The 13,291-nt window shown below is 34.4% G+C and overlaps 2 protein-coding genes across 3 annotated transcripts in view; both read right to left on the bottom strand.

Moving 5' to 3' along the window:
- The window catches only part of gad1a (glutamate decarboxylase 1a), a 36,564-nt gene extending 35,602 nt beyond the window's left edge, over positions 1 to 962 (bottom strand). For both annotated transcript variants that reach the window (XM_052147836.1, XM_052147837.1), the window contains exon 1: positions 712 to 962. The gene's annotated coding sequence lies outside the window, so the exon portion shown is untranslated. The remainder of the gene's footprint in view (positions 1 to 711) is intronic.
- A 6,554-nt stretch (positions 963 to 7,516) lies between these two features.
- On the bottom strand, positions 7,517 to 10,698 carry sp5a (Sp5 transcription factor a). Its single transcript, XM_052147842.1, has 2 exons — positions 10,522 to 10,698; positions 7,517 to 9,075 (listed from the first exon to the last, which is right to left on the bottom strand). The coding sequence occupies exons 1-2, from the start codon at positions 10,570 to 10,572 to the stop codon at positions 8,014 to 8,016; spliced, it is 1,113 nt and encodes a 370-aa protein (XP_052003802.1). The 5' UTR covers positions 10,573 to 10,698; the 3' UTR covers positions 7,517 to 8,013.
- Between the last annotated feature and the right edge of the window lie 2,593 nt (positions 10,699 to 13,291).

Raw genomic sequence — 13,291 nt, 5'->3', positions numbered from 1 at the left:
AACGAACAAATTAATTACTTGATGTGCTTATAATCTTGATATAACTCTTCTTTTCTTGATTTTTTTTTTTTTAATTGTTATTATTATTATTTATTTAAGGTACAATAGCATAACCCAATATAGTGCAGTGAATTAGTTGGTTGTCACTTGGGTAAACAGATTAAAATAAATATAATAATAGAAATAATAATAGAATTATTAAAGCACTTGTTTCTAAATCGAACAATAAATAAACAACCGTCCCCCCTCCTTTTGAAAGTGCATGCTATAGGCACCATTACAATGCTTTCTCCAAATGAGGCCAGAATAAACGAACCCACGACAATTAGGATGTTTTGCTCAAAAGGCTACAGGATGGAAATGGCAAATGAAATGACAACGTTAATGGGGCTATACATGATTCTTCACAATATAGATCTGGTGCACATACTGCCCTGATTAATATAGCTCACATGTAAACATTGATTAAGAAATAGCTCATTGATTTATCAATTCAGATGACGAATGGATGATGGGTGTTGAACGGTTATTGGAAAACAGCTTATGAGATAGCATATAGTTATGAAACATGTTCCCATTAATAACTTCAAATAGGCTATATCATTCACAGACAAACACGACTGTTGTTGATCACCTGTTTGTTGATTAATAATCCAAGTGTTTATATTTCACATCATGAACATTTAACATAAAGTCAAGGAAGACACTTACCTTGAGAAAGATCACCGAGTGCGCAACAGTCTTCAAAATCTCCACGCAGCTTCAGATGCACGCTGACGCTCGCTCGTCCAAAGTCAGCTCACAAATATCAGCCAAGAAAACCTCATTCACGAATCACTATGACCTTTCCGGAGGCAATGTTTTATTTGCTTGCGTCTCAAAGCGTGAATCGCCTATTCATTCGATAGTAGGCTACATACACACGACGCACGGTTGGTAAGTCATGTACCTTCTTCCAGAACATCAGATTGGCTGTGGAACTCGTCTCATTTTCCCCGAAGCATCGGCGAGAACATTACGACATCTCTGGCACTTCAAGAACGCAAGTCACGAACAAACACTTTACAAGTTTGACACGGCATCAATACACAACAGCAACGCAAATCACGCCGCTCCGGTGCTTAGAATGGAGAGAGAGAGGACATCAAGGGCAGTCCTTGCATTAGTTCACCAATGTGTTAAATCGTCATGTTTTATTGACATATTTTAGCACCTGTTCTTTATAAGACTGAACACGTTATGAGTTATTATGAATGTTTCCAAAGAAGATGATGGGTTTTGCAGTTTTATATGTTTATAAGGACAGCAATCATCCGTACCTTGAAAGCAAAAACTCTTCTCTTTAAAAGTTTTAGCACTAAATGTGGATCGTGTGGAATGTTGTTGTAGGAAAAATCCACATGGTGGCAGTAGGCAATCAATTTACCAAACTCATGCAGGAAATCCAGGGCTCACATACATCCTTAGTTCACACATGTGTAGTGGTCTTTGCTGTTTTACCTCACTAAGGTGACCCAAATTCCTTAAGTTTAATTTGATAGTCTTGGCTTGACAACAAGGCACACATCGACTGGATAGGGGGACTAGAGTTTCAACATTCTATAATTCAAGCACTACATGTAAGTAGGATCCCGCCACGGAATAAAAAGTTATAAAGAGGTATTTCTCACAATTGTGACCTTTTTAAAATTGAGACTTTATTCTCAATGTCCAAATTGTGAGATACAAAGTAAGCCAGAATTCCTAGAGTTAAAATCGCATTTGAGAAATAAAATCGGAATTGTGAAATGCAAAGTCATAGTTACGATTATATCATTTTTTACTTTATTATATCGACTTTTGTATGTCTTGCATTTGTGAGAAAAGAAGTCCGAATTATGAGATACAGTCAGAATTACCTTTCTTTTTTATACCGTGACGGGATCAAGGCAGAATACTTAGAAGGTCTCCATCGTACACCGTCCGTTCCTAAATGAATGTGTACACAATTACTATTGGCATTGCTATCATAATTTGGAACCAATCCTAAACGATCTTAATGGGATTAAATAATAATCGACATCCTACTGGGCTAACTGCAATTCCTAGGATGTTTTATTTTTATTATTATTATTTGATACAGAGTCCAATGAGATACACCTATTGTGTAAGCTTTATCTGAAATACTGGACAGTTAAAAGAAAATCACAAGGAGTTTGGATCCATGTTGTTGTTCTAAGAGGGCATTTGTCCCCGTTGGGCTATTCAGAAAAGAGCGTTTCAGCACCTGGACAGCTCCCATCGTGACTCACGCGCAGATCACTGTTAGTTTGTTATCATTGTAGGGTCTGCTTTTAAAACGCTGTCTTCTACATTCAGGGCCATTTTTGTGTAATATATTAATCATAACCACAGGAAACTGCCGAAAATATAATGTTCTGATTTAAATGAATAGATTATGCGATGAACGATTCTAGTGAAAAGAACCAAAATAGGCTCCCAGGATCAAGTCCACAAGTCGACGCAAGATGGCGCTGGTTAATTAGCAGCTAGCCACTCTCCTCTATCAAGTGCTGTGGGGTCTGAGACCATCAAATGTGGGACTTCAGACGTTAACCTGGAAATAATCAGAAAGTTGTAGGATTTTGACAAATTTGAAAACCAAAGAAAACCATTTTGCACAACTTCTTGGTCACTAATCAAAAGCAATAAAGTTGCTATTATTTTCTTGCTTCACACTAGGGGGGCACAATGGAGGTACCCCCCTCCCCCTGAAGGCGAAATCATTCAAGGGTGACACTTGACTTGACCCTAGAATTACTGCACAGTTATTGCTGATATAGGGTACATGGGGATAAAGGCCCAATGGTGTAAAATGAACTTTTGATTGTATTTTCTCTAAAGCACTTAAGAGAGGAAAAAGTACCACAGGACCTTATAAAGACCTGTTTGTCACTATGCACTGCACAATTGTCCAGATCCATGAGGACATCGTGTGCTATGTCTATAGGTTGTTGCAATGTTTTGAAGCTAGTGAGAATCACTGACATTAGACAAAATCTTTATTTGTAATTTTCAGTTTGGTTCAAGGTGATTAAATCAAAGGTTTTTCAATAATTATCCAATAAATTAAAGTATAGTATTTGGGGTAGCGGCTAAAGGCCCCTATAAATCATATTTGTTTCTGAAGTAGGGGGAATACAGTAGATTTGTTATGAACAGTGTTCAAAGTGAGCTCTGACTGATCCAATCACAATAAATAATTAATTTATTTATAATACTCAAGATGTTATGAACTGCTTAATTGTCTCAAAAGAATTTGTATATTTTGACACATTTTGCCCTCTAACTATTGTTCATATATCTGCACTATATCACTATAACCCCTCAAACACCAAATGTGAGGTGTAAAAGGCTGCCTTGCCACTTTTTGTAATGAATTTGAATTAAAACAACATTCCACTATTATTTATATTCCCACAAAATTATATTGCTCCATCAATATTCAATAACAATAAACCTTTTATCTTTTTTTCAATCTTGACAGACTTTGCAACCAGAAAGAAAAAAAACTAATTTCCTTAATGGTGCCTTTAGCCCCTTTGTAAACTACTTACACCTTGGTACATACATAGACATAGATTGTATTTATATTTGTATACGATTAGTTTTTGGAATGTCAACTAAAAAAGAGAAGCACATAAATTCACCTAAGCAATGTGATTGAATATGGAATGTGTGGTACTTCTGTCATTTCTGACACTGATTACAATTGTACTGCAACAGAATGCGTTGTTTTGAAATTCAACCAAATGAATGAAAATAGTCTGTGACACTGAGTTTAGGAAGAAATCTCTTGACGTAAAGCATTATTTTGTTCTTCAGCCACAAGTGATGCTCTTAAACAATCTATAATGCTCATCTAGGCCTGGCTCTGTTATGTTTCTACATTTAATATTCTGAAATAAACAAGCACATGGTAGATATAAAGTATGCATGCTTAAGTACGTGTGTCTAAATGCCTGATTCTGCCAGACTTTCAACAGATTCACATCAAAGGAAGATCAGAGTGTGGCATTCAGATCAGGTCATGGTGAGGCTTAAACACAAACTCCCTCCAGCAGTCCCTCCATGAAAAGCCACATGTGTTGTTGTGATAGCCTGACCATATCCCGCTCTCCGAAGGAGAAAGCCTTTGCTGCCCCGGAAGCCTTTTACACCAAGTGTGTCAAAAGGCACCCTTAACACACACACACACACACACATACACACACACACACACACATACACACAAGCAACCTTCTGTTGCTATTTATATTCACTCAAATTATGTTGCTCCTTTAATATTCAGTAGAAAAGAATATTCAGTATATACTGTAATTTTGATACACTTTGCCCCCTGAAAAAAAACCAACAATCAGTCTACTGATTGTTGGTGCAGTGGCTTGTTTAGACATGTGTGGGTTGTGTGCACCTGAAAAGGTATTTAGTGCAGACTCTTAAACAAGCTGTTTTTTAGTTAATATCTGGAAGCTTTCAGTTATTTATATCCATTTTTAAAAAATGAGGAATATAACAGTTATTTAGTCACTTACACTGATTTGCCTGCCTGCACCAGAGAAACCATTCTGAGAGAAACCAGATTATGTCAGGATTTTGTGTATCAAAGTAAATACATGAATGGATGTTTACAATTTCTTTGACATTACATTATTATAATTTTTTTGTAAAATGTGTCTGTTTAAAAGTAACATGTTAAGTTGATTTTGTAAATACAATCTTGTATGTCAATGCATATAATCTCTTGGTGTAAGACGTGTCTGCTAAATGTATTCTTGTAAATAAAAAACTGTGGAAAACGAGTATTGCACACTTACGAAAAAGTTAAGATACCTTTATAGTAATTGACTTAAGTAACAGTTAAATGAGCTCATCATGAGGCAAATGTATTAAAGTAATTTGAGATTACATTTAGTTAAGTATCAAAAGTACAAGTAAATTGCATAAATTACAAATCTGAACAAATCTTCAAAGTTATTTTACAAAATTTAAAATATTTGTCAAAAACATATCAAATAAGTTGTATGTCTATAAACACGGATTAAAACTTACATGAACTAAACTTGAACTTACAAGCAGTTTACATTTGCAAATGTGTTACTATGTTTTGTTAGTAATTTCTTTATTTTTATTTTTTCATTAAAATGTAGAGAATTAAAAGTGAAAGTCACCAGAAATGTTTATACTCACGTATACAGTATACAGTAAGTTGTAAGTAAGTTGGGTTTTTACATATCAAAAATCTGGAACAATTTGGACCTTTGAACATACTTAAAAAATCAATTAACAGTCCATGATGAGAGAATATCTTAGTCATTATGTTGGGAATATAAATTAAATAACTGTTTTCATAATATAGCGAAAAGCCTGTCGATGTATTTATAATTTAAAACCATTCATTGTGAAAAAACATTAAGTAATCTGGGGTTTCTCTTCATTACAAAATTCAGAACATGTTGTGTAAATAAATAATCATGTTTACGGATGAAGTTCCAGTAAATGATTGCTCACACCAAACCAAAGCAATCGTTGCATTGACAAGACTGAAAAGACCACAGAAGATTTAGCACACTTGCTTTGAAAGGAAAAGTGTGATTCGTGAAGACTGCTATTTTAGTATTGGAAGCTTGGAGACTAGAACTATGGGCTCCCTGAAGTGGTTTTTAAGAGAGAAAATAGGAGCAATAATAAAGAGAGGATTTTTTCAGCAATGTATTTCATTCACAATAGATAGACTAAAAAACAGGTAAATTCACAATCTTCCATGAAAAACCATCTTCTTCAACCTTTTATGTCTCATTTAAGAATGTTTCATAACAATACAAATCTTTAAACACTTTTTATGTTGTTGTTGTTTTTTAATAATTGAGGAAATGTGATATTTTGCAAATAAAATCAGCTCAGCAGTCTGGCACTTGTAAAGGCATTGCATTTGCACTTGCTATACTTTAGAGCTAAAAAAAATAAAAAAAATAAATGATTTTAATGTTGAAACTCCTACATAAAACATTCAAGTTGTTGAAGTTGGACCCTCTGCATACAAAGCAAGAAAAAAATAGGAAGCCTTGAGCCAATTGTGGCAGTAAGGGAGGTGCTATTGCAAACGAAACTATACCTCAAGAGTTTCAGGACTCGTTTGTGCCCTAAATCAGCTCATTCTCATTGTACATGTGTAATGTACAGATCATTGTAATCACACAAAAGTCCATTTTAAATGTTGCATAAACCTCACCGTTCCACCAAAATATCTATGTAGTGGCCGTTCTATGCCTAAAAACCAAACATTGAGATTGTGAGAAGACTTTCTATAAAAATTAGTTTTTAATAGACAGTTAGTGGCCAAAAGCCACTAAACAAAACATCTAAACAAACTTGATATGCATGAAAATTAAATAGTGAAATAGAAGTTTGAATTTATTTTCAGTGCAGTTGATTTTAGCTGTATAAGATTGAGCTGAATTGAAGTCTGTGTTGATGGAAGGATGTTCATTTTGTGTTCAAACATAGATGCTTCAAGGATTTAACCGTTTCCCTAATAGGTGCTGAAAATCCCCCAGTATAACCCCCAGTAAATCCACAGTGAACTACCAATATATATATATATATATATATATATATATATATATATATATATATATATATATATATATATATATATATATACATACATACACACAGTATAAGTATATACAAATTATACAATGCAAAAATGTAGGAGAGCTGTCTTTTGAATCGAACCTCATAACTCCAAATAATTACTGAATGATGAATAAATGATAAATCTCACAGTGCTTCATTCTAGGCAAAAACACACAAGACCAACAGTTTCACACTGTTAAAGGAATATTCCAGATTGAATATTCATAATAAGTTAAGCACAATTGACTGATTGTTTTGCATAATGTTGAGAACACAAAAATGTATTTATAGACAATCTGGGTTACAGTGAAGCACTTACAATGGAAGTGAATGGGGCCAATATTTGGAAGGTTTAGAGGCAGAAATTTGAAACTTATAATTTCATAAAAGCACTTTCATTCATTTGTCTGTTAAATCTTGTGTATTATTTGAGGTGTAAAGTTTTTTAAAATTATTTTAATGGTTGTTTAAGGGTTTACAATGTTACGTCGTCATGGCAACAAAGTTGTAAATTGATATTACTTTACACAGAAAAGGTTAGTAAGCTATTTTAATTCACTAAAATCACATTTACACGTATATTGTTTACGTCGTGTGGCTATATTTTTGAAACAGTGAGTATTTTAATATTTAAGAATTTTCCCCATTTACTTCCATGGTAAGTGCCTCACTAGAACCCAGATTGTAGTTTTTTTTTTGTGGTAATCATCATATCATCAATATCATGCCACTATTGCTGTCGAATGAACTTAACATAAATATTCCTTTATGTGTTTCATACATTTACGGTCTCGCTTGCAGTGAACTTTTGATTTTCCTCTTCAAAAAAGGTTTAATATATATATAAAAAAATGTAATAATATCATTCATGCTATTCATCCATAAAACACTTCATGTTTATATGGGATGTTCAAGACACATTCTTTATTTTCACACATTATTCATTTTGTTTAACAGATGGTTTTCAATAGCATGCTAAAACACCCCACATGGAGTGAAAAACTGACACTTTCATTCAACAAAAGCTATCAATATATTTACAGGATAAAGAAATCTTCCACCGAAGACAAAGATCTTAACACAAGTTAAAACTTGTTAGTATTTTTTGGGGGTAGCTTAGGGATATGAAGCATTTTACTTTAGGAACTGTGAATGACTTGAAAGTTATATTTACAAGTCCAAAAAAGGCTGCCAGTCTCATTAACCTTTCTTTATTTTTAATTAAAATAATTCACTTCTTAAAAAATAGAAAACTTTCCAGCTTAGTTTCACTTCATTAGGATCCTTAACTTGATCCAGGTATATATTGCACTAGTCTACGGTCATCCGAGTCAACTACACAGCTCTCATGTCCTCTCTTTTCACATAATCAGAAGTTTTTTCGTGAATTTTGCTTTTTTTATTCTGGTGCGTCTTCACATGTTTGGCCAAATGATCGCTCCTCATAAACCTCTTGCAACAATCCGGACACACAAAGCGTTTTTCCCCGGTGTGAGTTCTCAGATGTCTCTGTAACTCGTCAGATCTGGTGAAACTTTTCCCACAGAAGAGCCAGTTACACACGAAGGGTCTCTCACCCGAGTGCCACCGCAGGTGCGCCTTTAGGTGTGACGTTTTGCCGTAAACCTTCCCGCATCCGGGGATGTGACAGATGTGCTGTTTCTTTCTCCCGGGCTCGTCGCTGGAGCTTGATGATTGACAGTTGGGACACCGGCATCTCCGGCAGCGACGGGCAGTGGCCAAAGTGGATTTGGTATGGAGGAGAGCCGCAATTTGCGTCTGGTACTGCGCAAAGTCTGAGTGTCCTAAGACCAAACCCCTCTGGATGGGGAAGCGATGGGGGGCGAGTGTTGATGGGTGGCTGACATGGTTGCCCTGTTGAAGGCTCCACCATGGTATATCCTCCCCCGGGTTTGGAGACAGCTGTCTCTGCTGCTGGTGGACCAGGCCTGAATGTCCCGTCACAAAACTGGGCATCGCAGGTGGGATAGTGGTTGGTGCTGCATAGGTAACGGCGGGAACGTACGTGGGAGGGCAAGTTGCTTGTAACGATTGCATGGAGCAAGGCAACATCTTGACAGGAGAGAAATCATAAGGGTATGTGGGGTCGGCCGGAGGGGTTAATGGGAGCTCGTGGTGGGAGGTGTAGGAGCCCTGCAGGTGAGATTTTGAGGATAGTCCGAAGGAGGAATTGCTGGAGAGTGTGGACTGGTGATTCACCTCATTACTCCATGGGTGGAAAATCTGCGAGGGCGAGCAGAGGGTCGTGTCGTAGGGAACTTGAATAAAGTCAGTGGGAGGGGATCCGTGATGATGACCGATCCTGTTACACGCCGCCGCTAAAAGTGCCAATGGAGAATGTTTACTGTCTTCTGGTGAGGAGTTTGGTGTGCGATCCTAGATCATATACGGAAGAAATGTGTTAATACATGCTTGAAAACACTATCTGAAGATCAAATCAATGTTTTTAGGTAATTAAGTTTCATTTAAAGGAATATTTTGACTTTAATACAAGTTAAGCTCAATCGACAGCATTTATGGCTTGATGTTAATTACACATAAAAATTGATTTGACTCCTCCCTCCTTTTCTTTAAAAAATAAAGCAAAATTGGAGGTCACAGTGAGGCCCTTACAATGGAAGTTAACAGGGCCAATTTTTGGAGGGTTTAAAGGCAGAAATGTGAAGCTTGTAATTTTATAAAAGCTCTTACATTCATTCTTCTGTTAAAACTCATAAATTTTTTTAATAGTTCTAACGGTTGTTTTTAGGGGTTGTGCATTTTGTTGTAAAATTGGCTATAATTTTACACAGACAAGGTTAGTAAGCGTTTTTATAACACTAAAATCATGTTAATACTCATATTTTTTATGTCTCGTAGCTATACTTTTGAAACAGTGAGTATTTTAATGTTTATGGATTGGCCCCATTCACTTCCTTTATAAGCGCCTCACTGGAACCCAGATTTTAATTTTTTTAAGAAAAGGAGATGAGTCTAAATTAATGTTTATGGTAATCAACTATATGCCACAAATGCTGACGATTGAGCTTAACTTGTCTTGAACCTGGAATATTCCGGTAACACTTTACAATAATGTTCCATTGGTTAACATTAGTTAACATGAACTAACAATGAACAATACATATTAAGCATTTATTAATCTTAGTTAATGTTAATTAAAACATATACTAATGCATTTTTAAATTCAAAAGTTGTATTTGTTAACATTAGTTAATGCACTATGAACTAACATTGAACAATTGTATTTTTATTAACTAACATTAACTAAGATTAATAAATGCTGTAGAAAATATATTGTTCATTGTTAGTTCATGATGACTAATGCATTAACTAATGATTTCAAATGGAACCTTATTGTAAAATCTTACTAATATTTATTTATCGATGACTACAAGTTGCTCACACAAATGCAATTATTTTAGAAAAACAAACAAACAATAAATACATTTTTCATAAATGAAGACACTTGATATGTTAAAATGTACTTTTCTAATATGGACTTTTAATATGTTATTGTATTTGTTTCCTATGTATTTGAATACGATTTTGTGGTAATTAAAAAACGCATATTTTTTACGTTTACTATAAAGTTTATGCATAAAAACCAACAAGATTCTACCAAAAAATAGAATAAAATTTTCTGAGATATTTGTCACCATGACACAGTATAAATGCTTTTAAGTTTGTTACATGTAAATACGAGATCATTTTAATCGTGTTTCCAAATAAAGAAGAAATGTCTCGCTCTTTACAAAGGTTTGCACGAGAGTTCTCGTAAAATATGAAAAACATTTTCAAACCAATTTCAAACTTTTCACGAACCTGAAGAAATGCCTGTAGTGTATTGTTCCTCAGCACAGCCACAGCTGCCATGGCAACACCTCCTCGGTTTCCTCAAGCTTCTCACTTTAAACAAACCAAATGCGATCGGTAAAAAAGTAAGTTAACGTCTTCTCGTGGAAACGTGTCGTCCCGTCGTTTCCTCTCCACCAGCTATCCTTGGACTATCTGCGGGAGTGTAGGATCACTTCTTAGGATTTGATAAGGACTTTGGTGGGCCGCCAGCCAGTCAGGAGTGAGATTTATGACTTTGAAGTTCGCCGCTGCCCAATCATCAAAGAAGAGCGGCTCTTTGAGAGGGGGAAGCAAATCCTCTGAATCCACACAAAGCTCCTATGGTGTGTTTGTTGGTCTGGATAAAAGGGCTGATTATTAGGGGGGATGGGAAGGGTGGGGATAAAGGCGGGACAATTAATGAAGTAATCTCTATGTGGGAAATGTATATACACAAATAATTGGATTTTCTTGATCAAAGACATCCTCGCTGCCTGGAGACCCCTGCTATTGGATGCCGGAGTCACCCGATCCCCCTTTCTGTAATTAAGGATTTGTTGTGTGACAATGCGAGTGTGTGTTATCTCCAGAGATCTCATACAGGCTCATGTGAAAACTTCAAGAGGGGGGAAAAACATTTGACCCGGTAGAAATGTACGTCTCAATAATCGGTTTATTACAAGTTTACAAGGGATTTGACCTGATGGGTTGTTTCAAAAATTCACAGTTAACATGCCACATCAATCAGTTATTAGTGACATTACACACAATATATACAAAATACACAGTATTGAGTGGACAATACAGTTGGTAACACTGGTGTGTATTAAATGGTGCCCAGTGAAGAGTAGAAATGTAATGTGCAGAATAAATGAAATAAATTGAATCTAGTATTAAGAACTTGAGAGTAATAATTAGAATAAGTTATCCAGAGCAGTAAGTGTAATATCAAAAGCAATATTAATAAAAGCATCTTAATGTTGTACACGTCTACATTATACATATATATGTAATTATTTATAAACTTTCATATTTGTGTATAAATATATATTTTGGTTCTTATACTGTACAGACAGACAGACAGACAGACAGATAGATAGATAGATAGATAGATAGATAGATAGAATGACACAGACAGACAGACAGACAGACAGACAGACAGACAGACAGATAGATAGATAGATAGATAGATAGATAGAATGACACAGACAGACAGACAGACAGACAGACAGATAGATAGATAAATAGATAGAATGACACAGACAGACAGACAGACAGACAGACAGACAGACAGACAGACAGACAGATAGATAGATAGATAGATAGATAGATAGATAGATAGATAGATAGATAGATAGATAGATAGATAGATAGATAGATAGATAGATATAAACTGGATAGATGGATGGATGTACAAAAATGCCATGGAAAGTGCCAAAATTGCCCCATACATTTTAAATGTATTGGCAAAACATATTTTGTTATCCTGTATTAATTTTTTAGTTTTTATTTGAAACATCTTAATGTTCTATACACATTATCTCATAAATTGAGTTTCAGATTGTCAATTTATTTTAATGAACAATCAAATAAACAGCAAGTATATATATATATATATACACACTACCGGTCAAAAGTTTTGATACACTTGACTTAAATGTTTCTCGTGATCTTAAAAATCTTTTGATCTTAAATGTTAGAAATTAGTTTTGTAGACAAAAATATAATTGTGTCACCATATTCATTTATTTCATTATAAAATTAAAATGTAATTTAAAAAAATTGTTTTTGAAATTGATGACTTATAATAATGAAAAGCAGCTAATAAGTGCTCGACATGGATGGAAACTCCTTCAGTACTGTTTAAAAAGCATCTCAGGGTGAAACATCAAGAAGTTGCTTGAGAAAATATCAAGAGTTCATGTCTGCAAATTCTAGGCAAAGGGTGAATACTATGAAGATGCTAAAATATAACACAGTTTTGATTTATTTTGGATTTTTTTAGTCTCAACATAATTCCCATAATTCCATTTATGTTATTCCATAGTTTTGATGACTTTACTATTATTCTAAAATGTGAAGAAAAAAATTATAATGAAGAATAAGTGGTTTCAAAACTTTTGACCGGTAGTGTATATGTTTTTACAAGTTAGATAAAATAAAATAAGGCCATTCAAATCAAATTTAGAGGCAAATATTGGTCATTGATGGAAAGCTAATTTCTGACACTGATTGATATATATATATATTTAGTTAAATGTATATTCAAACATTATATATATATATATATATATATATATATATATATATATATCATAATATAAATTTAATTACATCTATGTCACTCAATGTCAGAAATTATTTATATATATATATATAAACACACACACACACACACACACAGTAAAAAAGGTTTGAATATAAATTGACAATATTGAGAAAATTTAAACTTCAGAGGACTGCTGATAATAAAGATGACTCATAAAAAATGTAAAAAAAAACAAACAATGACAATTAATTGTGTTACATGAAGCTTTAAATTAGGCTGGTTTACAGTAATTCTAACATAAATCAACAAATCAGGCATTGACTTAAACCATAAAACGTTCAATTACTCCTCTTTTGGCTGTACTAATTGAATGCTAAATAGATGTTCAACAAGCACAGCCTAATTGTCTTCATAGCAGACATGACAAATCAGTTACAAAAGAACAACTGATGTCGCACAACAACCTGTGCTCGTCAAAGCAGACTCATC

This window comes from Xyrauchen texanus, chromosome 18 (genome assembly GCF_025860055.1).
Source record: "Xyrauchen texanus isolate HMW12.3.18 chromosome 18, RBS_HiC_50CHRs, whole genome shotgun sequence".
In the NCBI taxonomy this organism is placed as follows: Eukaryota; Metazoa; Chordata; class Actinopteri; order Cypriniformes; family Catostomidae; genus Xyrauchen; species Xyrauchen texanus.
The sequence above is the reverse complement of the archived record's forward strand: the minus strand, read 5'-3'. Positions and strand labels throughout refer to the sequence as shown.

Coding starts and splice junctions, on each gene's coding strand:
- sp5a (XM_052147842.1), bottom strand. CDS start 10,572: ATGGCAGCTGTGGCTGTGCTGAGGAACAATACACTACAGGCATTTCTT. Junction 9,076..10,521: donor CACTACAGGCATTTCTTCAG/GTTCGTGAAAAG, acceptor TATATGATCTAG/GATCGCACACCAAACTCCTC.